This window comes from Fundulus heteroclitus, chromosome 3, assembly GCF_011125445.2.
Source record: "Fundulus heteroclitus isolate FHET01 chromosome 3, MU-UCD_Fhet_4.1, whole genome shotgun sequence".
Lineage (NCBI taxonomy): Eukaryota > Metazoa > Chordata > Actinopteri > Cyprinodontiformes > Fundulidae > Fundulus > Fundulus heteroclitus.
Genome location: NC_046363.1, coordinates 17599834 through 17627677, shown reverse-complemented (window position 1 = coordinate 17627677; position 27844 = coordinate 17599834). Strand labels below are relative to the sequence as shown.

Genomic DNA, 27844 nt, shown 5'->3' with positions numbered 1-27844 from the left:
GATCCACCCTTTCCAGCTGAATGAGCCCGTGCCTAATCATGCCTAATGACAAATGTCGTGCTTTCAAGGTGGAATAATAAAACATTATATCGCTTTATTTATGTTTCAGCCCAAAAATGCTGTAAATTTTACTCTTTTTTTTCTATCACTCTACCCCCCTATGCCTTTCTTTCTGTTTTTGACACCTCAAATATCCTCCTTTGCTGTTTTCTCCCTGCACTTCCCCCTGCCTCGTTCCCTGTTCATTTCCATACTTGTGTTCCTTTCATCCACCTTTCCTCCTTTGGCTCGTTCTCCTGCACATCAGGCTGTCGTGGCTGGCGGGGAGACTTCAGTGGTGTTACAGCAGCTCAGCTCCCTCACCGAGTACCAGCTCGCTGTGTTTGCCGTGTACACGGACGAGGCAAGTGAAGCTCTGAGAGGATCAGAAACCACCTGTAAGTTTAGTTTTAAGCATACGCAAAAATACTCTGATACAACCTGATTACAGAGGACTTGGTCAACACATTAGAACAAATATCAATTACTATGCCGTTCAGATTTAAGGAATCATTACATACACATTTCATTCTTCATGATAACTTTTTTTATGTAAAAGTGAACTCAAAATATCTGTTGTCTGTTGCAGGAAATATTATTAAAATTGGTTGGTTGACTCCCCCTTAGGCAGTGTGAGATTTGCAAAAAAAAAACAGAGGGGGGGATAATTTCAAGTGTAGTAACTCCAGATCCTTCGTTTGGCAACGTAATTCAGCCTTAGTTTTTAAAATACAGAGAAAACAAATTAATAAGCATTAAAGTACGGTTTATGGGTTGGGTTTCTGCAATTTTATCAGCGTGTTTAAAAGCTCATCTTCAGAACCAATGTCTGCTTAAAATGGTGATCTGCACCAAGTAATCTACTTTTAGCAGTTATCACCAGTTATTGCACCGTAAACTGCAGAAAATACGTGCAGAGTTGCTCTGTCTGCCTTTACTACCGTCGGCTCCTATGGCGGAGGGATATTTCAGATGGATACAGTGTCTGGTGCAGGCAGGTCTCTTAATAACCGCTGTTTCGTCACTTATTTTAGAGCCCAAATAAGCGGTTTCCCTTTCAGAAACGTTAGAGAGTTTCCTTGTTTAAAAAAAAAAAAAAAAAAATTAAAAACATGTACCTTCCACTTCACAATTGTGCATTATTTTCTTTTTGTTTAACCCGCAAAATATGCACACAACACGTTTAGAGTTTAGAGTTTGCTTTTTATGTACTTTATGTCTTCTAAATCTAAATATCCTGCCTGCTTTCCTCTGTTAATGCCAGTCTTTGAAGACTTCAGTGCAAAACCTCCTTGACTCAGAAATTAAACAGTAATCAAGCTTGAGAACTAAAGTCCTTTTTTCCAACGCTTCCATTGCTTTAGTCTTGTGAAAGTGTCCTGTTTTCTCTGTGCATGTGTGTGCAGTGGCTCTCCCGTCGGTGACGAGCCTCCAGCTGTTTGATATGACTCACAGCACCATGAGAGCCAGATGGAGCCGTGTGGATGGAGTCTCAGGCTACACGGTGCTCTATGCTCCTCTTACAGACGATGGAGACTTGAACAACAATGACGTAGGGCACGAAAAAACAAAAGACGAGAATTAAAAGTTTTTTTTTTTTATTTGTCTGGTGGAGTAAACTTTCTATATTTATGTCTCCAAGTGTTGTCCCCAGATTAATGTATCTGATGAAGTAACAGAGGTGGAGCTGGACGGCTTGGTGCCTGACACTGAATACACCGTCACTGTTTATGCAATGTATGGAGAAGAGCCCAGCGACCCTATAACCAATCAGGAAACAACATGTGGGTAATGCATGTGCCTATGAAAGCTAATAGGGTTTTATTTTGTCTCGTTTCACCCCATTTTTTGTCTGTGTTACATTTTGAACTCCAATTTACAAAGCTGAAAACAACATCTGAATATGCATCAGTCTGCACTGTAGGGAGTCTCATTAATGAAATATATGTTCCTATCAGTCTCATAAATCAGAACAAAATCTATCTTAAGGGTAATTGTTTTACCTCTTCAGTGAGCCCTAAAGGCACATCTCATAGGAGGGAACGATAGGATTACAAACATTTTTTCTCCGAAATCACAATGTCAGCAATGATTATATTGGATTATATTGGATCCGGTCACTAACAGAATAAAATAGGCAAGGAAAGTTTATTTATAAAGCACTTTTCAGTAAAAAGCAATTCAAAGTGTGATTACTACCTCTTAGTAATCACACTAATATATTTCAGGGAATCATTAAATGGAGAGAAAAAACAATGTAAAGAAACATAAAGGAGAAATTGAAAATGAGTGTACAGAGTAGCATTAGAAGAGTAAAGTAGTTTATCAGGACTATCCATCAAAGTGTGTCTCTCTCTGAACGCTGAAATCAGGGTTTTTACACACAATACAGATTCTAAAGGCCTTATTTAAGTTATAAAGAGAATTTGGATAGGTCCAAAAAGAGGATTTACAGGGGTGAAGGCTTTTGAAACTGGCCCGTTCAGAGACAGACAGATCTGCATCTGGACCTTCGGTTCTGAACATCCCGTTCCTCTGCTCAGGGGACAGTGGTAGTCTCTGCAGGACATCAACCTGGCCTCAAGGTTGTCTCTCTGTGAAGGCACTTGCTGCTTTCATTTGCTGCTGAATTGGCGTGGTTCCTCTCTTTGGAGTTCGAAACTGAATCATAAATGGCACCGAAGTAATATTGGATAAACTGGATTCGGGTCTCTTTGACATGTTCATGAAGGCAAAACAAGCAAATCTTATTGAACCTTTAGAAAATATCTCTGGGGACATAACCGCAGAGTTTATACCAAGTAGGTCCAGACTTGATATATTTGACTGGGCTTTTCCTTTAATGGTTCTGTACCTCTCTTAGATTGCATCTGAAAAGGTCTAGTTGGTAAGGACTCTTCAGACAAAGGGGAGGTGCGTCAGTATGTCAACTCTATTAAATAAGACAATAACAAGCAATTGGACACGCCTTCATATGTTTTGATTTGTGTAATGGAGAGCTTCAGCCGTTCGCTACGTTTGACTATTTTGCGTGTTTTGTAGTTCTTATTGGGAAGGCTGTAGGCCCGGATTTGACTCACATCCTCCATCTGCATTTCCGTCAGGTAAAGACGTATGACTTAAAGGCTGTCTGAAATTGGCACAGCAGTATGAAACCTCTTTCCTACCCCTGATAAGCTATGTTTACATGCACAAAATTTCACGATCGGATTAAAATATATTTGTATTAAATAATTGGATTGTACGGTTTATATGGCACACAGTCAATTAATCCGATCATAATGTGCATGTATATGCACCTGGCTTTATTTAGAATAGAACCACTTTGACATGCACAGTCATCAAATTCCCCTATAAATACCACAGAAGAAGTACTTCTGTCTTTGCTAAACGAGACAGAATTCGGAATAATTTGAGCCTAACAAGCATTAATTTGCACGTTGATCAGATTATCAATCAGCATACACCACCTCTCTCATTCAGAATACAATTTTATTCCGATTGAGCTTAATCTGATCATCATATTCTGATTGCCTTGTTTCCGATCGGCCCTATATAACTACATTTACATGGACTAAAGTAATCGAATAGAGTTCTTACTGTTGACCTCATAAAAGGTCAATCAGCTACGAGCTATTATTAGAACATTTCGGATGCAGCCCTAGACTTTCCCTCCTTGTCTGACTCTCTTCCTCGTCTGGCTCCAGCACTAAAGCACACACACGTTGCCCAACAGTGACATCAGGCACGGAGGACTTTGTGGCACATTATCATGACCAAGGCTGAAAAAAAAAAACTATTATTCTTTCAACCCTTTTTGTTTTCCTCTCAGAAGTTACACTTCTAAAAACATTAGATAACGTTGGCTAGAGGCAGAAGACTGATTCAAGGTAACCATCATGTCTTGAGAACTTGGGTGAATTGAGTTCAAATGAGGATAAACGGATCATTCGTGAACTTAGGGCTAATATTCAGCAGGGTAAAGGATTATTTTGGGTCCATGTACTGTCACAATGAAAGCCTCTTCAGCAATCTCGGTGTGGCATGTTGTAAATCGATCATATTTCTGAGGGGCACTAACGCTATTGTACCTGTTCTCTGTTTTTGTTAGTACCCCTGAGTCCTCCCAGGAATCTGCAGTTCTCAGACATCACTCATAACTCGGCCCACATCAGCTGGGATCCACCGGCCAGTGAAGTTAAAGGTTACCGCATCATGTGGGTCATGACAGACGGACTGATTACAAAGGAGGTGTGTTTGTTTCTCTCTGCTTTTTAGGTTTTTAAAGCTAATTTCTGCACACTTTGTTTGAGCATGTGTGCAAAACTGATTTTGGAGAAGGAAACTGAGGATCCAAAGAAGTAAAGATTACTCAACCATATGTTGCTGTCCATATTGTTATTTTGGAAATGTTCTGGATCCCTCAAGGCTTTCACAGTAAAATGAAAGTTGTTGTTTTCCCTACTGTGATTGAATGATTTAATTGTTTGGCAGACATAACGTCAAAGTTTTCATGTAGGTTTTGGTTCTGTGCAGGTGAAGGTGGGCCCGGTTAGCTCTTACGACCTCAGCGAGCTGACGTCTCTGAAGGAGTACTCGGTGGCCATCTTTGCTCTGTACGGCGAGGGGCAGTCGGAGCCGCTCACTGATGCCTTTACAACCAGTACGACACCTTCGCTCTGCATCATGACAGATGGCCGATAAATCCACTTTTTGAACCGTTTATTTATAGGTGCAGGTTTCTCCAATGTCACTACTTCCATCTATACACAGCTATTTTAAGTTTTATTCTAATCTCTACATCGCTTATAATTGTACATTTTCTTATATACTGTTGTACATAATTTTTATGTTACAAACACAAACTTCAGTCACTGATTTTGAGATTTAATGGGATAAAATTACATAAAGTAGCACATAACTGTCAAATGGAAGGAAAAGTGATTTAAAAATGCTCTTTACAAATAAAAATCTGTGTGGTATGCTGTGTGGTATGCATTTGTATTCTGCCCCCACACCCCCCAAAAAACTCAAATGAACTCAGCTATTTCAGCTATTTCTGGTTGCCATCTTAGCTGTTAATCTACTTTCAGACAAGATGGTAACTGATTACCTTTTTAAAATAACAAATCTGGGTGTTTAAAAATATAAAGGAACAAACTAGTAATCTTTTTAACTAATATAAATATTGTTTGTAAGTAATATTTGTATTAATTACATGTAATATTTAAATTACTTGAAATTAATATTTTTATTTCTTACAGTACTTACAGTACTTAAATTAGTATCATTTAAGTACTTGTTTTCTTTTTGTGTCGTGAGCTTTATTTAACTGCTTAAATTTATTGATCTTATTTTTACTTTATCAACCGTTATTTCTAGTCTTCTTAATGTCTGTTTTACCTGCTTGTACAGCACTTTGATTGAAAACGCTTTATAATAGCTTTATAGTTTACAACTATTCCTAACAAATTCTCATGCTTCTTCGTAATATTCAGAAACAGTTTTAACTTTTCATCCAATTTCTTGGAAACCAATTCTAGTCGTTCATCCACAGCTAATTCTCAGTTTCAACATACTTTAATGACAGGTTAGCATTTTTGTTTATACTTGGATAACAAAACCAACTTGTCTGCTTCACTGGGAAGAATTTATCTAACTGCAAATGACAAATGTTGGTACATTGTACTAAACATTTCTTCTCATTACCCATGTTACCGGCATTTACTGTCTTAAGTGTATTTATTTTTGCCATCTTATTAATTGTTCCCTTCATGGAGGGCGCAGGATTTAATTTGCTGTGCAAAATTAGTCTCAGTTTACAGAAAACAGCTTGATCAATATCATTAGAAGGCAAACGATCTCTCTTTCAACGCCAAATGGTGCAAAATTTTATTACCCTTACTGGTCCTTCTGCCATCTTGGCTTCCTGCCAACCCCATTTACACTTCAGCGTAATAGCTTAGTCACATAAAAAGGTAATTTCACTGTCCCTTACTATTCAATCACGCTAACACATATTGATTTCGTAGGACTATCCCTTTAAGCTACAAGCAGTTAGCTTTAAGTGCTGCATCAGCTCAAAAAAATGTATGTGTGGTGAGCAACTAATAAAATATGCAGTGTTTTAAGACCACATGGAATTTTATTTATCTACTGGCAAACTTTGTTTAATGGACCAGGTTTATGAAAACGAGTTTTATGTTCCAAAATGAATATGCAAGCACTTTAAAATTTGTGGAGTGGAGGAGTAGCTAATGGTGTGGACCTAGAAGGCTAAAGGTCATGTTAAGGATGTAAAAAAAAAAATCTCACGCAAGATGAATGCAAAGCATAAAAGTGGTTTCATAAATGTCTTCATATAAGCCAGCAGCATAATGGAGACAAAATTGTGGAAGACAGGACTAGAAAGAGAATCTCATTTTGTGTTTCAGCTCCGGTTCCTGGTCCTCTAAATCTGCGCTCCAGTGATGTCAACACAGACAGCTTTAAGGTCAGCTGGGATCACTCAGCCGCAGACATTGTTCTCTACAGACTCTCCTGGGTGCCATTCTCTGGTGGTGACGTAAAGGAGGTTAGTAAACGTAGAATCTGATGCAGTGCCTCGCAAAAGTATTCCTACCCCTTGAACATTTCACATTTTGTCACATTGCAATTGTTAACCTGCATGTATTTTATTGGGATTTAGTGAGATACACCAACAGCATTTTCTGTTTTTGCCTAGTTAGAGTTCATAAAATTATTTATATTTGATAAATGCCCTAATAATTTGCAAGAGGTGTGTTAAAAATATGTACTTTCCTTAAATTCCAACATGTACATGGATTTGCTTAATATTTTAACAGTATTGCTTTTTGAACTGTATGAATTGGTTCAAATGTTTTTGGCTGACCTGCACAAGCTTTTCCCAATAGCTTATTTGGATTTTGGCCTGTTTCTCCTGACAGAAATGATGTAACTGAGTCAGGTTTGTAGGTCTCCTCACAATCACCTATCAGCTCTATCCACAAATATTGGATATTTGTGGATAGAGCTGAAAGGGACTGAGATCAGTGATCTGTACATTGATCTGAAATATTGAGTTTGTGGTTCTTAATCCACTTTGTAACCAATTAGGTTCTATGCTTAAGGTCATTATTTATTCGGAAGATTCTTTTGTGCCCAAGCTTTTAACTTCCTGGCTGATGTCTTGAGATGTCATTTCAATATTTTAACATTATATGCTTCTTCATGATGCCGTCTAATTTGGGAAGTGCACCAGTCCCTTCCTGCACCACAACATCCACACATGATCTTTTGACACTCTTCACAGTTAAGGTGGTCGTATCTGCTTTGCATTCTTCTGCCTTTTAAATCAGCATAGAACTGTTTACATTATGTCCAGACACTTCTATTTTCATCAGACCACAGAAGATTTCTCAAAATCTTCTGCTTGTGTTCTGGAGTTGATACACATATGTAGTACCTGTCTCCTTCCTGAATGGTATAGTGGCTGGACATTTCCATGTTGTTTATACTTGTGTATATTTCAGGATCTCAAGGTGTTTTAGTTTTCTTCTGTTATTATGTTTTCGGCATTTCCTTTTCATTTATGTAAGTCCTAAAAGGTCCTATGATATCGATTCATACTTTTGCATTTAGTTTTATTCTTGTGCCCTGTCCTTTTTTTGCGGTAGGATTTGTTTCTCTTTGATCTCTGTTTATCTTTTCTTCTTGGTTGATAGTTACATTGTGTCCCAGTTCAGCTCTGTATGTGTTAAAGGTGCCATGACTTCACCGTATAAACCATTTCATGTAGTAGATATCACTGCATATGTAAATTCTCCAAAGAATTTAATTTAAAAAAATAACTTCAGCTTGTTGTTTTGTCAGGCCAAATGTCCCTCCTCAGTAAAATGGTTGGCGTAGAACTCGCTGCGGTACAGCCGCGACACAGAAACATTATGCAGCTGGCTGCCAGCTCTTCACCGCGGTGGCTGTGGAGGAGAGCTGGCTCTCCGGGCCACAACAGGAAAATTATGCAGCTTGCAGCCGTTTAGCTTCAGTTAGTCAACCTGATTTTTCAGTTTCAAACACACCTTCCTTACATTTGACAGCATTTAGAAATGAAATAAACTTATGGGTAATGACAGTGATGTGGTTGCCACCTTTCGTGTTGGTACACTTTTTTTTTATCCATTTGTTCAAAAACTCCAAGTTGAATTCCCCCAGTCTTCAATGAAGTCCCCTCAATTGAACTTTAGCCACACTTTTGTGATTTTTTTTCGTCCTTCATGCGTACTGTCCATTTTCCCCCAAAGGAAATATCAGCTCCCCTTTTTAGTGACCGCTGTGAAGTTAGTTTGAGGTTGAATATGGGATATTTGCACTCCACGGCTTCTGTGGTGACTGCCTCCTGTTTGAGCCGACACAGGGAGGCTGATCTGGGGCTGCCATCTGCTCACTGCTCCGCCTTCCTCCTCTCAAATGGAGCAGTCAGACAATCTAGCGCAACTTACAGCTGATGTATCAGCTGGGGGGAGGAGGGAAGGGGATGGGGAAAGGCTGTTTGCTTGATGGTGTGCTCTGATTGGAGAATATTAATTACATAGAAAGACAAACTAGGTAGAAACATCACCCGTTTTGTGATCTGATCATTTTTAAACAAAGAGACAAAACTGGCCGCCCATGAGCAGGTCATGTAATATTCAGTTTATACATTCACACTGCCTCCTCAGTGCACAACAGATCACATTATACCCCCAAAACCTCAGAAAATTTTAATTTGTCATCCTGGCACCTTTAATTAGTCTCCTTACCTCAGCTTCCCTGCTGTCCTTCTGCGCCAGCAGCTCCACAGTTCCTCTGATTAGTTCATCTGGTTTCTTTTATCATCTTCCACCCCTGCCTCAGTAATTGAGCTCCTGATTCCTCATTGTTCACTGCTGGATTCTTCCGTCAGTCTCTGTTACCATGCCCGTACTTTTCCCCATTTTGCTGCCTGTTTCTCTGGCTGTGCTCCACATCCTGTTCACCTGGTATCTGGTTGCAAGTTTTTGTCCTTTATCATTGAATCCTTAAGTTCATCGTACTGCTCCCATGTACCTGTCTGCATTGTGGCCCAACTTCAGAGAAATCATGACAGTATGATTGTTTGAACAGAGAAAAGTCTCCTTCAGACATGAAGAGGATGGGAATGGATAGAAGTGTAAACGTCTATCCCCACCCCTTTTTTCCTACATAATTTACAACATGTCTTTTTGTTTACTATGACTTATAATCATAATTTCAGAAATGATGTAGATATATAGTATATCATTTGAATATTATGTATGTTATATATTCAATAATAGCCAGTAAACTTGTAGATACATGTAGATTTTCCTACAAAAATATACACACACATATACATAGTTCCACTACATACACACACACACACACACACACACACACACACACACACACACACACAGAGACAACCACAGTAGCATCAGCATCAGTATTTACAGTCAGCCCAGGTTTCTGTACTTGCTTCATATTTTTGCATAATGATTTGAAACTATTCAGATTTGAACATTGCTTTCCATAATCTCACACCACAGACTGATACACACAATTTATTCCTGGTTGTACAAACTCTTGCTTCTTCAAATTCCTACCTTCCCCTGTCATGGATAAACTTCTCACTGGAAAGGGAAAATCTTTTGAATGTTATCTGGTAATTGATTATTTTTTGCTTTATTCATGATTTTTAATCTCTGAAACTGAACTATACAACAATTTAGATGTACTGAACAGAGAGTCAGTATGATTCAGATAACCTACCATATGACTCGTACGCATTGCTCTTTTCTGGAGCATTATAAGCGGCTGCAGAGAAATCTTGTAGTTATTACCCCAAAGTGTTTCACAGTAACTTAAATCTGGAAAGACCAAAAAAAGAGTACAGAATGTGGAGTAATTTGGGGTGAAGTACAAACTTGACTTTATTGAGTACAAATGTCCCCAATTCTCCTCCTGATGTCTTTGCTGATTTGTTTTGAAAGGAAACTGTATTTCTGAGGTGTGCCTTAAAATGCATCAACAGGTTTTGCCGCAGGTCCGTTACTTAACCTACCAGAAGATTGCAAAGCCATGGCCTTATCACCTGGACTTTCTAAAAATGTTTAAAGTTGAACTATTATGCAAACTTCTGAATCTGAAGATAGTAAAAATGTAAAATTATATACTCAAAAATATTCTCCCCTTATTCTGACATTTTGCAAATAGAAATTTTAAAATCCTAACTAACCTAAAACAGGAAATGTTTTACATGTGTATGCCTACAAGGGCCTAGCCAAAGTCCTGACCTGGATTTAGAAACTCATACATGATGCTCTTCATCCAGTATTGCTGAGTTGTTCCGTAAAGAAGAATGGCGTTGTGTTTTGGTCTCTAGATGTGGTTCTACTCATTCAGGGGGCTGAAGACATGCACACTTTTAAGATTTGAAAAAGGAAATGAGGTCAATCTGTATTTTTTCTTTCACTTCACATTCATGCACTTCTTTTGGTCTACCACATAAAATTCCCACAAACTGAGGTTTTAACGTGACAAAATGATTACAAGTTCAAGAGTTCTGAATATTTTTGCAAGATAATTTATGTATTTAATATATTTGAGAGTGAAGCAGTGAAAACAGCCATGACCAAACCACTTACATGTATTTTGTGAACAACATGCTTGTTTCAGTTCACTTATTGTCTGATATGTAGCAGAAGAAATGGCTTCGCTCCATTTGCTCTAAGAGAGAGAGAGAAGACTCTATTCCAATGACTTACACAGAAGCTTAACACCATTACTGTTAGCTGCTAAAACCCGTGGCATGGTTGAATATAAAGGCTGAATAAAACTAGACATTAATGGCTCGGGTGTTTTATTACCATGATCTGGGGTTTAGAGACAGCTGCAAAGCATTGATAGAGCCTCGGTTTGTGTGGCTCTGTGCGCATGTTGTGTGAGCCTCTGTGTGTAAATGTGGGTTTTGCTCAGGCTCATCAGAGCTGAAAATGCCACTCTGGGGAATAGGAGAGATAGCCTAAAGAGAAAGTGATACATGCGGTTTACTCTGTTTCTCATCCACATTCTTAGCACATGTCTGCACAGCCACGCCGATAATATCCTCTTAGTGTTAAATTTGAGAGATGATTAAACATAATGCCACAGATGCTCCTACAGAAATGCTCAACCCTCTCCACCCAGCACTCTTAAATGTGCATAGATGCTGAGATAGCCATTCAGTAATTTAGCAGCAATTTATTATTGATATATTACAATTCATCTTTTCATGAAAAATACCAGCATGTTTGTAGCAGCAGGCTTTTGATTTTATTGTAACAAGGAGCTGAGGACCAAAATGTGTATAAAGACACAATAACCCAGTTAGTAAGTCCGATTTAGAACATTGAGGACACCAGACCTGAGCTTTCTCACTGATTCTCTTCATATCTTTTATAGACAGAAACTTTAGTTTCAACAAGGGTCCAGAGTGTATCAACTCTGGGCATCTTTGTATTTTATCACTGCTTTTTGCAGAGGAATCCCGTCATGGTGGCCTCATCAAGCAGGGGCCTCCATCATGCAGGGACAGTTTTTGATGGAGGCGATATGGCTCACTGCCCAGGGCAGTCGCAGGGTGATACTTGAAAAACAAAACAGAGAAAGATGTCATTTGATCCCTGAATCAGGGATCAAATGACATCTTCTTGCTTATTTCCGTGTCCAGGAAATAGGGAGTTAGCTTCCAACAGATTTGTGCATCCTTGTAACGCTCTGAGAATTTAGGTTGGATGACACGACAGAATAATGAGGCTCGGTGCTTTAATTGAGGGGAAAAAGTGCTGGTGAGCCCCTTTTTTCCACAGGGGTGTCCACCCAGAGTAAAATCACAGTTTTAGTAATCATAGCAATGACATATTGAAAATCAAAATGTTTACAGCATGAAATTATATATAAACTATATGAGAATATTTCCTCAATAAAAACATTAACATCTCTCCAGTCTCTACTCCATGAGCCCAATATGTAATTGAGTAGAGATAAAAGGTACCTAAGCTACAGGTGATACTTCAACAAAGTCATTTAATTATAAATACAAAATTATGAAAAATGAAAAATTATAAATGCAAAAGTAACAAAGACATGAGTGTTGATCCCATGTTTAGCCTGTTACATCTGCCCTGACTCAAAATGACTTTCTCTGAACAGCAGCGTGAATCTTCTAATCTGAAATCATTTGCAGAAGTTCTGCAGACTTTGAGGATCTTTGGAGGATCCTAATGAATCTTTCTCAGGAAAACAAAACTTGGCATGATCACATTGGTCAATTTCCTCTGGAAAGTTTACATTTATGATGGTTTTAGGGATTTTAATCAAGCAAATGCAACATGTGAAAAGAGGACAAAAAATAAGTCTCATTCCAAGAGCACTTTTTAGGATGAGTCCTGGTTCTGTAATAGAGGGTGACACGGGAGTGGATTTTCACTCCTGCCCCATCCCACTCCCACAGAAAAAATGTGTGTCCCGTCCCACTCCTGGTAAAATTACTCCCACTCCTATCCCGCTCCCATTCAGAATGACTCCCGCTCCTGCGGCACTCCCATTTTTGCTGTCTTCATTACATTTTCTGGCAATACATTGAAGCTGAATGTCTATGAAGGGTCAGTTAAGTTCCTGTTTTAGCTGTAGTAAAGGCCAGTTAAAGTAAAAGGAATAATAATAAATAAATAATAAAAGTAACAAACAAGGAAACAGACCATGCTTATCTTATTTGAATAAACAAAATGTACAATGTTACCTTTCACTAATTTATTAAGTAATTGTTTCACATGAACAATAAAGTTACTTTTATGTTTCAAATTGCTGAAACTAAAGAAAAATGTACCTAGCAAAAGATCTATACTCAATTAACTAAAAAGTGCATAAAGGCATTACTTTCACAATTTAGATAATGTACCTCAATGGTTCAAAAACTCAGTTTTGTAAAAGAAAAAGTTGAATATGATACAATCATATTAGTATTTGTCCATTTGCAAGAAAATATCCACAAACTAATTAGGGTTTACTATCAGAACCAATACATTCATCAAACATTAAACACCTTCTTGGATAATGAGTCCAGGAAACTCGTTTTACAAGCAGGGTACTGGATGTTAACGCTGCGATATTCAACTTTCGTCAAGTTTGTTAATATTTGCAACTTTCCAGTCAGTTCTGTGAGTTTAATAGATAAGTCCTTCCATTGCTATTTTTTTAGCGTGGGTGGAAAACATAGATCAGATGCACTGTTGGCTTTTGGGTGGTGTAGTTCTTTTCACTTGCATTATAGTTTAGGTTTCTTGGAAGAAAAAAACAAAATGGCCTTTGAATGTTCTAGTTAAACTGTTTTACTGTTTTTAATGTTCTTTTTTGTTTCTACATTCTATCCCTACTTGCTTTTATTCCTATATTTTAATCATGTAAAGCACTTTGCATTGTCTCTGTACTGAATTGTGCTATATAAATAAATTTGCCTTGCCTTGCCTTGCCTTGGCTGTGGTGATCCTACTTTTTTTTTTTCTTTTTTTTTTTTGGCATCGATCCTAGTTTAATGTGTTTTTCAGGACTTTAATTTCTCTTCTTATTTGTTGCCACTGTTTTCAAAACATAAATATTCAGCAGTTATTTTGGAAATAAAAAGAAACAGACAAAACAAACTGCCAAATCATGTATAATTGTTCATTTCCATGTGGGGGGCACCAGACAGCGTTTGTACTCAGGGCCCCTAAATGGCTAACACCGGCCCTGATCTTACCACGGTGTTTGGGTAGCAGCAGGTTCCTCGCTGAATCCACTAATGCCAGCTGAGTCCGACCTCCGTTTACTTGTGTAGTGATGGACTGTTCAGAGTTATCATACAACGCAGCTCCAGTTAACATCTTCTTTGAGCCTATCTGGTTCTAAGGGCTAGAGTTTTTAAAGTATTATGGATTTCATTTAATTATTTCTACAAAAAAAAAGAAAATCGCTCCGACTTCTAGTTTAATCAGAGATTTTAAAAAGAAAGCCTGAAATGTATTAATTTTGTGAAAATACATAAAAAAATGCATTCTCAAATCCTTTTTGGTGTTTGTTATACTTTAGACGAAGACGAAGAACATGATAAGCAGAACTTATAGTTGGTTCAAATATGGAATTAATTTCTCTACACTGATTCACAGTTAAACTTGTGAAAACGATAGACTGTTGATTCTTTGTCTTTTCAAAATTATTGCTAAAATCAAATTCCTTGTACTGTCTCGCCAGTATTTTTTGTGACATCCCTAACATACATATTGGAGAAGCATCCCCAGTGTAACAATAATGCAAGAACCACACTGGTAGCAATCACTGAGGTGACTGGGTTGGTTGTTCTTTTTTTTTTTATATGGAGTTAAAATCAATGTGAAAAAAATATATATAGTTGATAACAATTTTACACTGTAATAAAATGTGAATGTTTTCATCTGAAATAATATAAAAGAGGCTATTAAAACCACACAAAATCACAAATGTCCTGCTTCAACAGAGATTAACAATTTCCTGGAACAAAGAAGCCAAACTGAATGTCTTGTACTGAAGAAAACAGAATTGCTTAACAGACTTGAATGTGTTTCTTCTCTGTGCTACAGGTCATTTTGAGTGGAAGGGAAAACAGCTACACCTTGAGCGAGCTCGATCCCTCCACTGAATACGAAGTCCTGTTAACGGCCATATTAAAAGATGAATCTGAGAGTGACACAGTCTCTGTCATAGAAACCACAAGTAAGTGTCAATAGATTTTTAACTTGCTGCTTTTAAACAAGACAACTTTTTTTATTATATACCCTTCAGCTGGTTCTCTTAACTATTCCCCTCTGTAAATGTTTTGATTCAAAACGTTTACTTTGTGATCTTGGTTTCTCAGAAGAAGAAAATCTATTTTTATTAACAATGATTAGTCGTGGGTTCCTCTCTAATTGGCTTACCTATTGACACATAGCACTGAGTAGCGGACTCTGTGATACATTCTCTGATTTCTACTCTCTGTGATTCTCCAGTGGCCTTAACAACAACAATTCCTACCACGACCACAGGTAAGAAATGTCAAAGGTGAATCTATGTGTTATTGCAAAATACCAGGAGTGGGATCTTTTTTAATACACGCTGGGCATGTGTAAAAATGTCAAAATGTCTAAAACATCCAATAAGAGGTGACTGAAGATGACACACAATGCATGCTAAAATCCTCCAGTGTAATTTCTTTTTGGCTATATATGACTGTATGAGCCCTTCTTTTAATAATCCTGCCAGCATGTGTCCGTTTTGCAGCAGGCTAATTTCTCTTGGAGAAAGTATCCCTGCTGAAGGGCTGGCCAGTTTTAATCATGGCTTGGCTGGGGCCAAGGTAGTAGCCATTTGTGCAATCCTATTAAAATAATAAAAAATGGGTGCATGCATGTACATGTTAATATTGGCAAAGTACAATTACAGCTCTGAAATTGCACGAGGCAAAAGTTTTGGTCATTATTTCTCATTTAGTGACAAAAAACAGAAAATTATATGGTGGTCCAGCTAGGATTGGCAAATGAAACATTCAAGACAATCTCATCTTGCAAGAACTATAGATTTAAGTTGAAGCTACTGTGACAGATACACCCTTTCATTTTTTTTGTTTATTGTTTTTAGATGCCCAATAGAATCAGCAGCATGCTGCATCTGCTATTCTTTCTGGGGTCAGTTTGCATACAAAGGCAAATTAAATGTACAAAAAAATATCTTAAAGATGATATGTTAAAATAACACATTCAATTTTCTCCACTTTTAAATAAAAACACAGGCATAGTTTTAAAATGGACAAATGTCCTTCAGTTCAGTGTTCAGTAAATGCCAGATTAAATCACCTTCCCAATGTACAAACACTAATATAAAACATAGTCAAACAATCTTAGACCATTCTCAGTCATGCATAAACAAGAGAAATCCAGTAATAATAATAAAAAAAAGAATTGATCTGCTAAAATCTTCCACACACTCAATCAAGTAAGGACTATCTGAGACTCATATCTTAAACCTAAAGGTCTATTCAGAGGACACCTTAATATTCGAAGCATGATTCCAAAACGAGAACAACTTGAGCACTTATTGATTCAGCCCAATGTTGACTTTTTTGGACAGACAGAAACCTGGCTAGAAGGCTCCTCACCTGAAGCTGCCATACGTATCCCAGGGATCAATGTGTTTAGAAAAGACAGGGGTCAATGCAAAGGGGGGTTGTAGTTTGTTAGAGACACCTTAAAATGTTGACAGATAGAATTGCCTTGAATGTGTTGGAGTAAATATTTTGCTCTGAAAGGAAATTAATTTCAGTTTTTTTTTTTGTATTTACCGGAAACCATCAACCAACATAGAATTTTATAATCGCCTAAAAATGCTTAATTGGTTATTTTAATATTGATTGGGAAAATAAGAAGGAAAGACAAAACTTGAAAGAGACAGCTGACAATTTCAGTGTGGTTCAGTTAATTGAAAAGCCAACCCATATAACTATTCACTCAAAAACAAGAATAGATCTTCTATTTTCAAATAAACATGAAAGAATTTTAAAAACCTGTAATTTTTTAACTGGTCTTTCAGATCGCAATGCCATATTCTTTTGTTCGAAAACTAACTAAAACACGTTTACAAACATTTAGCACAGCTATTCAAAGCTGAAATTCCTTCTGTGATGCATTCCCAAAAGGCCAACAGCGAAATCTGGCAAGGGCCATGAAGGAGATATATTGAAATTGTTTCATGTAATGATATCACAGCATTAACAGTGTTACTTTCTGCTCCAAAATTAAAGATATGTTTTGGATTCATTTACAAAGAGGAAAATTAATAAATCTAATAAAGGTAAATTACCATGGCTTAATTTACAACAGCAATTACAAATGTAAGCATCCCAACATATGGTTCAAATTTCCTTGACAAAAGTAAAATATGTACAGATGACTAAATAAAACAAGTACAATTTCCTATAGACCCTATCTCGAGTCCTTTTGATAAAACTCTGGATTCTCTGATGGAGATCCCTGATTTGCTAAGCACTAATGTTAAGTCATTTGTAAATATTGTATATAGAATTGGGCTGAGACAACTGCCTTGTCTGACTCCATGTTTTACAGTTTAATTATCTGAATAGTAGATAATGGACCATATAATAGACCAGTTGTCTCCTGCCTCTATGATAACTACTGATAAACTGTGATGCTGATTCTACAAAGCCATAAGATTCAAGTTTCTTCAGCAAAATCTTATGATCAATAATGTCAAAGGCTGCTGAGAAATCAAGTAACACAACACCAATTATACTATTATTTTCCATTTCCTATGACCAATCCTCTGTCATTTGAGTTAGAGCAGTTCCAGTAGAATATTTTTATTTCTAAGTATGTTGACTTGTAAAGAGATAATTGACTTTAAAAAGAAGTGTTTATTTGTTCATGTTTTTTCCATGATTTTTCTCAAAATTGGCAGTAAATTCATGGGTTAACAATTTGTTTCTGTAAATGTAATTTTTTGTATTTTTTGGTAGAGGTTTTACTTTTGATATTTTCCAAGCTGACAGGAACTTATTTTTATTTAAACACTGATTAATTATATGAGTTACAACCGGTAAAATAACTGAGGCTATAGATTTTAATAGTCGCCCATCTAGTTCATCCACCCCAGGAGATTTTCGATATAATTCAACTTTTGATATACTTACATTTTCAAAAATAAAATAGCATTTTTTGTTACTCATCATTTAATTTATTAGTGAATATGATATATTTTCAGTCATTCAGTTAGGATGGGATGAGAGACTGCTAATGATGAGAACCACTTTACCTGCTAAGAAATCAACTATATTGAAGAAAGTTTTATAGTGGTTAAGGTTCTTTGACGTTTGTGAACCAGCCAATGTCTGCCTGTTTTTAATTTTTGTTTTTTTAAAGTTTCTTCTTTCTACGGTCCAACTGTGATTTTGTACAGTGCAATTTTTTGGCCTGTAAATTCCTGAACTGTACTCCAAGGTTTTTAAGATCCCATTATCACTGTCACGGAACGTCAACGCTGTGCAGTAATGGATAAATGTTTTGGCAGTGACACAAAAGTTGTACTTTGCAAACTTTGTGATTGTAGTTCATTCTGTTTTTAGATTGTCGGGCAGAAAGGAAGCAGGAAAGCCCTTAATTCAATAAAATTACCCCCCCCCCCCTCCCCCAACACTGAGCTAGCTAAGAAAACACAACAGCTTTTCTCTTAAGCAGACCTGGCCATTTATTTTCATTTAATGCATACAAAAATAAAGCAATGTATTTTCAAATAGAGAAGTGCCACTAGTTTAATGTGATACAATCTGTCATAAGTGCTATTAAATAACTTATCCCTGCAACTTTAACTTGCATAATGCAGAGTTTTTCTGCAAATGATGGACGTCCAAATTTTGTTTCTGTTCTAAGTCATTACCCATCCCTGCTCCAGAGCCTCATGAAGTGCTCATCAAAAAGCAATAAAAACTGCTGTTTTAATAACATTGCTATAGTTTACAGTATATGTTATATTGTATGCCATGACATTAAAATGACTGACTATATGTAACAACATTTGTTTTGTACAAGCATCCTGCTTTTTGAGTTGAGTAAAACAGGTTTTGTCTGTGATGTCTCAGTGACGCGTAAAGCTGTGAAAAACCTTTACCTGAGTGACGAGACCACCCAAAGTTTAGATGCATCCTGGGAGCTGGAGGACCCCGATGTGGAGAGCTACAGGATCTCTTACACGGACCTGAGCGGGGACCAGGGGGAGGAATCTGTAAGTTAATCAAGTTGTGAGCCATCACTGATGCAAAAAAAGTTATGTACTTTAACATTTCAGAAACAATTCCAATAATCTAAAATTGCATTTGCTGAGGCGGGTCTGTGTTTTTCATGGTTTGCATGCTTTCTGGTCTTTTGTAAGAGCCTTTCCCAAATGTGTGAAGCTATGGTCCTTCCGGGCATTGTTGTACTCGACCTGATGCTTGTGAAGCATGCAGAAACATCTCTCTCGGACTATTCTGAACACTAAACATGTGAAACAGAAAGCTCTAAAGTAATATCTAGAGGAAGAACTTTGTTATTTCAAACCTCCAGCCTCCTGGATTGCACTACAGTCATCACCGCTGGGTCATGCGGTGCAGCCAGAAAACTGATTACACTTCTAGCTGCAGTCCACTCAGCCTCTCCTCCTGATCCCGCTGTCCCTCTGAAGAGCCCTTGAGCTCAGTGCCATGTGCTGACCCTGATCACTAATGCACACCTAAACACGTCCGCAGAGGCCTTCCTCCCGTCTGTCCCGCTGCCTCCATGTTTCTCTGATTCGCTCCCTCATGGCTCCTCTCTCTCCACCTCCCCCTTTTCTTTCTTTTAATTTCCCGATGTGGTGTCAGAGCCATGGAAGATGGAGAGGCCAGGCCAAGGCAGAAGACATCCCATTATCTTTTCTGTAGCCATTTACCTCAGTGGGAGCACAGATGGAGGGCAGCTGAGGAAAGACAAAAAAAAAAATAAGAACTATAAAACACTGGTGGAAAATGGAAGTTGTCTCTAAATAAAATTAGACAAATGCTTAAACATGTCTGCAGAATGAGTAACGGTTGCTTCAGGTCACAGCTCTTTACTAGTTCGATCCCAAATTCAATAATTGCAAAAAAAAAAAAAAAATCAGGATTCATACAGTCATATCACACAGACATTCTAAGTCAATTGCATACTTTCCAAGTGTGGTTAAATTCAGTTTATTATTCAAACTGGTAAAAAGACAGGTTATTTTTTCTAAGGCAACCCATTTGATTGTATTGTCACAGACTTTGTAGCAATCACTTTTCCAGAGCGAGCATGTTGCAAAAGTAGACAGTCTATTTCATCGAGTTGTTAACTTTGCAGCAATCCCTCATGCAGAACATGTATATACAATTCCCATTTAACAACAACAAATATCCAGAAGAACCCGGCGTCCTGTAAGCAGGCATCTGCCAGGGGGTTCAAGAAGACACAGCATACGTACACCAAAAAATTAACCGGCTCAGGAGTACTTTCAACGCTAAATAAAAGGTAATCTCAAAAGTGGCTCCTTTTGGGTTTTATCTAGGAACGATGGCTAAACATACAATGCCTTGCAAACGTGTTCACACCCTGACTTTTTGCACATTTTGTTATTTTGTTAAAAGCTGTAATAAAAAATGTAAATCCTTTTTTAAGTGATGGATCTACACAAAATAATCTAAATTGTTGAAGTAAAGTTGGCACTAAATCCCTGTGGCACGATGTGTCGAGCTCATAGAGACTTATCCAAAGCCACTTGGAGCTGCAGTTGCCAATAAAGGTGGTTCTACAGCACTGACTTTAGGTGGTGTGAACATGCATGTATGCTGAAGTTTTGTTTTTTTATCGTATTTGTTGTTTACTTCACAATTTCAAAAAATAACACATGTTCAAAGTTGCAGGCATGTTGTTTGAATGGAATGCTTTAATCTCTCAAGCAATCCATTTGAATTTCAGGTTGTGAGGCAACAAAACAGGAAAAATTTTAAGGGGTATGAATGCTTTTGCAAAGCACTATGCAGTGTGCCTGAGCCAGTCGTAAAATCTAATTAGTTGGAGCAGTAGCTCCTTCAGTTGCCTTTTCTAGCAGAGAGACGGGAAAGAAAGAGGGGCAAGTGTGTCACGTATAGAGAGAGAACATGAAGTTATTAGCAGCAACAGCTCAGCCGACGGATCCCTCCATCAAGGTGTCACAGCTTAACAGAAACTCTGGTCACGGTGTGACTTCTGCAAAGAGAAACAGAAAAAAAAATTCTCATGCTATCTGATACTTTACCAAAACCCAACACAACCCACATAGTTCATCTCAGCATCCCAGCATTGAGGAGTCAAATATCTCCAGGCTTATGTATATGTTGTGTTTATGACCTTTCCAGCGGTTCTGATTAGCTTCTACCTGATCTATCTGATGGGAAATATTGAAACATACACCTGATGATGATGTTTCAGTGCTAATGACAACTTTATTTCGATGTTGCACTTTGGTGGTTTTATCATAAATAAGGCAGATCAAAAGTAAATTTAACTCCATGTATGGGTCAGAATGAGTTGGTTAGTGAGTTTTAATTGATTTTGATTGGCTGTTGGACTGCATGAGCCAGCCTTGAATGTTTTTTTCTTTCTCCTCTGGCTTAGCTAAAACTTGCTTGTTAGATGGCATCCATTTTTCGGTACCCGGGCTTACAGTCAAGAAAACTGAAGAAAAAAAAATGGCGCCAAGCACAAGTGCCACTTAAGCACTGGAGTAGGTTTGGTGCAGAAAGCCATTTTTTTCTAGTAATGAAAATAGTTTGCAGTAAGTCTGTTAACTAAATTAAAATAACAAGACTTCTTAAGGCACATCTTGCATTTCAAAGAATCTTGATCATTTGTTTGTTTTCCTAAATGTCTCTACAATCCAGGAGCTAAACAGCATAATCTGGCTCTGCAGAGCTCCGTATAAATCCTCGTTTCCTTGTGTTTCTAGATATCAGTTGGTGGCGGTCAGACAAGCGCCGTGCTCCAGCCTTTACTACCAGAAACGCAGTACAGAGTGACGGTCACGCCGGTGTACGCTGACGGACGAGACGGCATCAGCGCTTCAGCCTTGGGTTCCACATGTAAGCCTAAATATCCTGAGCACACAAACACAGCCTCTGTCGTCTGAACGTGTCATCGCGGTTCTTGGAGGAGGTTCAGTCAGTTTGTAGAAAAAACCTGTGCAACCTAAAAAAAAATCTGATTATTGACGCTTTTTTTTTAGATTATGTTAAGGAAATTATGGCAACAAGAATGCATAATTAATTCTGGTGAAACAGTACATTGCTTCTCCTGTTGTGAAGCATGTGAGGCTTTTCACATCACTGATAAAACAAACATGTTCGTTATCAACTAGATTTCTTTTGCTCTCATATAGTCATTGAAAGATCGGCTTTGCAGAATGGAGCCTTCACCTTTTTTTTTTCCATATTCATGACAAATGTTCAATTTAGTTGAGATCGAGACTGCTGCTGGCCCTTTCAGTGAACTGATCTGCCTTTCCAGAAGAAACATTTTACTGCTCTTTGCTCTGTGGCAAGATGCGTTATCATCCTGAAAAATGACCTCATCATCAGGATTACCGCGATGAGATTAGTGCCTAAAACTTCAGTGCACCACCTGTGCTTTTACTGGAAAACTCATAAAATCTGAGGTGCTCCCTTATCGGAACGGCAGACCCGTATCGTTGATGAATGGAGGTGTGACGATACATCCCACTCAGGAGACAAGATGGTACGAGATGATTGGTTCACAAGAACAAGATAAAATGACACATTTAGCGATATGTTTAGATTAATAGGGAAACTCGTGCTTTTTTCTTTTTCAGGCAAAAAGGTTCTAGTTTCACAACGTGTTTTCTATTCCATCCAGGATTAAAGAATCTGTAGATTAATTTTTATGCTTTTGTTTATTTTTGTACAGTTCCTGATGCCTAAAAGCATTGAAATAGTCCATGTTGGTGTTTTTAAAAGTAGAATACGTTCAATCAGTGTAAATATTTTAGATTTTGAACTGAAGATGATCAAATGCGTTCCAGTCTCATTAAAAAGGTATAACATACCCCTTTATTTCAAAGCCAAACAGATGCTTTATAGCATATGCTGGATTTAGCAATGTCACAGTACTCTTCTCACACTGTTAAACGATTATTTATTCCTTGTCTGTCATTGTTTCTTTTTTTTTCTTCTGCTAATGATTTATCAGCCAGCCCAGTAAGAAGTCTTTATTAGCTGACTCTGTCAACACCAAACAACTCTGGAACGACTTTCTTTTGTACTTTAAAACAGATTCAAGGTGCCTAAAGTACGAACCGTCACATCCGGGCTTAGTCATCTAATAACAGCAAATTAAATTGTACTCTTTGTGACAGATTTCACTTTCACAAAACACAAGATCACTCACGAGAAGACCTTGTTACACCGTCATCAATTACTGTGGAGATGTGCTCTTGTTCTTCAGGCTCATCAATGAATCCCACATCCATTCAATCACTGACTGCCTTCTTTTAACCCGCTGCAAACATGTTTTCTTTTATTTAGCTTTAGATGTTGATTTGACTTTTCATAAATCTCATACCTTTCAGCTGATTTATTTGAAATACAAATATAGACAAATTTTCTCACAGTTTTCTTAGTTTTTTTGCTGCGCAGTTTCCATTTTTTACAATCTTCCCATTTTTTGGTAAATGCTAATTTTACAGAGAAACTGACACATTTTGCTCCACTCTGGGTTGAATCACCTCCCAGAGGGCCTAGCAGAAGCCACTGTGTGTCATTCCTCTCAGACAAGCTGCCTTTGGTCAGGTGGTTCTCTCTATCAGGGGGTCTAACTGTTGGAACGCTCTACCACTCACTATCAGGGAATGTCCAACTTTTGGTCTTTTATAATGGGTTTAAAAAATCATATATATATATATATATATATATATATATTATATATATATATATATATATATATATATAGATATATATATATATATATACTATATATCTCTATAATATATCTATATAGTGTATGTGTATATATATATATATAGTGTATGTGTATATATATATATATATATATATATATATATATATATATATATAGTGTATGTGTATATAAAACATTTGTTTTGTTGTTATTGTAGGTCATTCAGCCTGTGACTTCTGGCAAGGGTACGACCAATTGAAATAAGCCTTGGCTGTAATTGGGTGCATTTACATTTATGTTGTTAAATCTTTTAAAATAAATTAAATTAACAAAATGTTAATTAATGCCCCTGCAGTCTCTCTCTCCAGCAAATAAAATTAATACAATGATATTATGCTTTTTTGCTTTGTAAGAAGCCTGTTGAGGTGGTTTGGCCATCTGATTAGGATTCGCCCTGGGAGCCTCCATTTGTTTTTTTTTCCTAGGCCTGTCCCAGTCGGACGAGAACCCAGGGAAGATCCATAATTTGCTGGAGGGACTATATATATCCCATGTCTGGCCTTGGAACACCTTGCGATCTACCAGAAGGAGCTGCAAGATGTCACTGAGAAGAGGCATGTCTGGGTTTCTCTCCTGGATAGACCTGTTGCCCCCACCACCCAATCTCGAATAAGCAGAAGACAATGGATGGAAATGAAATGAAAGGAGTTTTGTAATCCTTGCTGTTTCAGCTGAAAGCTGTCTTTTTGTAGCCATGTTTCCTGTCACAGCCAGAAGAAACAGCTTATTAAGTTCTGCAACCGCTCTCTGAACTGCAGATATAGTGCATGTGAATAATCAGGTCTGCACAAATCACAGGGTGTTTTTCCTCAACTTAACTTTAGAAAGACGTGCCAATAATTGCGAAAATGTCACCGTTTCCTTAACAGTTTGATAAATAGTTTTAGCAATAAATGAAATTTTTGTTATTGTTGTTGCAAAATAAAAATAAAAAAACTCACCCAAAATCCTTCAGGAGCAGCTATTTCATATTTCCCTACTTCTAGTTTCATATTCATACAAGCTTTGAATTATTAAGCAGCGAGGTTATTTCAAGGTTTTCTTGTTTTCTGTGAATGAAACGATGCAGGTTTTGCTTTGGTAGAACAGACTGAAAGATACTGAAGAATTTATTTGCTGTAAGCAGAATGTCAATTTGCTCTGCGTAATTTTTATGTTAATTTATGTGCCTGATGGAGAATATGAATTAAGGTGATGAGAAATACTGATGCTTTCCTAATTGTCTCAATAAGAACTGCTCATTATTCCAGCAGGTCCTTTATAATGAAATGATTAAATTATTGCAATTGATTTCTTACCATTCTCCAACCAATGTTAAGCAGCATTAATTGTCTCTTTGTTTTACGCGGTGAAATAAAATGTCAGATTAAACATGTCATCTTTTAAGATTAGAGTGCCATAACTACTCATCAATCAAAAAAAATCTGCATTATCCTAGACCATTGTAATAAATTACAACGCAGACGTATTCTGCGAGAGCACTTTTGAGAGTTTGAGGGTTAAAATACCCCCTAAATCAAGGACTGAAGAGCGTTACAACCTTGTAATTACTCTTTGAAACCTTCCCGTGTGTGTGTCGGAAGGAAAATGATTTATGTCAGCTACAAAGCTCAATGAGTTCCTCCTTTGGCCTTCTCCACCTCTCCACCTACAGCTCCTAGTTAAATGAAATTTGCGATTGTGCAGTTTTTCAGTCTTTTTTGCAAATGAAACAAAGAAACCCAAAACTCATATTGTCCTCAAAACGAGGCCAAGTTTTCCTCTGCTGGCCCTACAAATGTAAACCAGCAAACATCCACTACCTGACCGTCAATGCTTACCCTTGGATATTTTCTCTCTAGAAATATTCTGTTGTTAAAAAGGCTTACAGATTTTTTTTAAGTTAATAAAAAAGGGCACAATGTGTTTAACTGGATGCATGAAATTAGCTGCTTTCTGCAAAGACTCCGTGAAACTTGAGCCTTTGGATATATTTGAAAAGATTCAGCACCAAATCCAACAGAGTACAATTGGAAAACATGCCGACCTTCTCTGCAGCATTAAAGTCAAGTTCTCTTTTTGTTGTTGTTGTTTTGGTAGTGCCTCTCTTGTCCCTGAAAACTGCGCGTGTCAGAGGAGTCGTACAACCGCTTCAGGGTCTCCTGGGATCCGCCTCAGTCTCCGACAGAAGGTTACAGGATTGTCTACCGGCCCATCTATGGTACACACACACGCACACACAGACCCAAAAACAGACACTTTGCAGCTTTAAGAAAAGAACCAGCACAGAAATAGGGGCAGCAGCTCTGCTCATTTATTTTCTTTCTTGAGACACCATTAAATGCCCTTTTTAGCTGCTCTGCCTTGTGTCTGGTGCTAATTGTTTCACCAAGACAAGGATCCAGCGTTTTATAGTTTCCAACTCTGTGTTCAGTCACCTAAAAACAGTTGTTTTCCCTCAGAGGAGCAGCTACAGGCAAACTTGCCACATTAAGGTTATTTTAGGAATGATGAGTGGAAGAAAAAAGAAAAACGTCTTTGAGAAGTACTACACAGACCTACATTCTCCCACATTAAGCAGTTAGAGTATATTAAATTTGAGTAACAACTCTAGGTGTATTTTGGTAAAGACAACTGCTTCTAAATCTCATCAAGATTATTCCACTGGGTTATGTGTTGTTGGTAAAGTAGCTTTAACTCTTTAGTTTTATATATGATATATATTATATTTTTAATAAGGGATCACACGGGCTCATGCAGGAATTTTACAATCCTGACATCTAATACTTAATATTCTTAGAAATATCTCTGCTATTCCTGACTCTGCCTTGGACTTTTTATCCTCCTATTTAAAGGATAGAGGTTTTCTCTTTAGAATCTAGTGAGTATTCCTCAGTAAAAGCGTATTTAACCTGTGGGTTCACTATTTAGTCTAATGTTTTTAAATGTCTGCACAATGCTACCAGATATTTGTTTTGTCTTTTAATGGCATCTCCTCCGACTTTCATGTTGAGTTACATTTAATTGTACACGTCATGTAAACTACACCGATTTGATAAGCCATCCATTGTGATCTGCTGCCCTTCTCGGATGAAGAACTGGCGTGCTGATAGTTGACTTTTTTTTAAATTAAGCAGAGCAAAAACCTTAAATAGCCCCATCTGAAATATACTCACACATTGGCTAAGAAACTCTCTTTCTGTACATCTACAAAATCTACTCATAAATCTGGGAGTAATTTCAAGTGTTTCAATCTATCTCTTTATTCACATGCTGATATTTTTAGTCGTTGGACTTCTAGCAGAGGAGATTACTGCAGTCAAGCATCAGCAGAAAATGATACAACTGAGCTGCAGGGTGTCAAACAAAATGAGATCTGTCGTCTTTCTAGATGTCACGAACAGTTTGGGCTCGGGGGATTTAGAAAAGCTTTTGGAGATGATTAACCTAGAAATGCATTAATTAGCGAGATGGCTTAATTGAAACAAATTATCACCAAATGTCCTTAAAACTAAATCTGTTCTATTTGGAAAAGTAAATAAATCTTAACAACTGAAAGAGTTTAGGAATATAATTTTCTATGTGGAAAATACACATACTGTATGTACAATCGAATTTAGCAAGAGGTATTTCAGTTTTGGGTAAAGCAAGTAACTTTTTCCATAAAGAATTGACTTTCTTTTTAAACCACAAGTCACTCCAATTACTGTAGTTGCCATAAATTATAGACAATGCTTAATGTTTATACACGAGCATAATGCCCCGTGGCTACGGAGGTATCCATCCACACAATGAGACAAGGACAGTTTTGATCCTGAGGTATGGAGGTAGGATTTAATAAGTGTCTACTTCTTTTATTTGAACATAGCATTAAGCTGGTATTCTGTGAATAGTGTGAAATCTCTGTTGGTACATGTTATATATTTCTGTTTCTTTACTCTCTTTTTTTCCAACTATGTTCGAATTCAACTAATATTAAACTAAAGTTGATCTCAAACTTGTTGTGCCCCCTCACTAATCCAGAAAATCTTGTTTCTATGTTTTGTTCCCTCTTAGACTTTCCTCCAGCCAGGTTAACATGTTCAAACAAGGAAGTTCATATAACTCTCATATTAGGGGTATTTATTTGGTTGCCTGTATCAAAGCTCAGATATAAAGCACATAATAGTCTGGTGCCGGCATAGCTGTCAGCTTTCTGGACAAAATGTTTT

The 27844-nt window shown here is 37.4% G+C and overlaps 1 protein-coding gene across 2 annotated transcripts in view; it reads left to right on the top strand.

Moving 5' to 3' along the window:
- col14a1a (collagen, type XIV, alpha 1a) overlaps positions 1 to 27844 on the top strand; it is a 201746-nt gene that overhangs the window by 57767 nt on the left and 116135 nt on the right. For both annotated transcript variants that reach the window (XM_036131224.1, XM_036131229.1), the window contains exons 11-19: positions 308 to 437; positions 1446 to 1591; positions 1682 to 1823; positions 4151 to 4290; positions 4576 to 4702; positions 6474 to 6613; positions 14706 to 14838; positions 15114 to 15149; positions 18752 to 18894. In XM_036131224.1, coding sequence (XP_035987117.1) covers positions 308 to 437; positions 1446 to 1591; positions 1682 to 1823; positions 4151 to 4290; positions 4576 to 4702; positions 6474 to 6613; positions 14706 to 14838; positions 15114 to 15149; positions 18752 to 18894 — 1137 coding nt within the window. The remainder of the gene's footprint in view (positions 1 to 307; positions 438 to 1445; positions 1592 to 1681; positions 1824 to 4150; positions 4291 to 4575; positions 4703 to 6473; positions 6614 to 14705; positions 14839 to 15113; positions 15150 to 18751; positions 18895 to 27844) is intronic.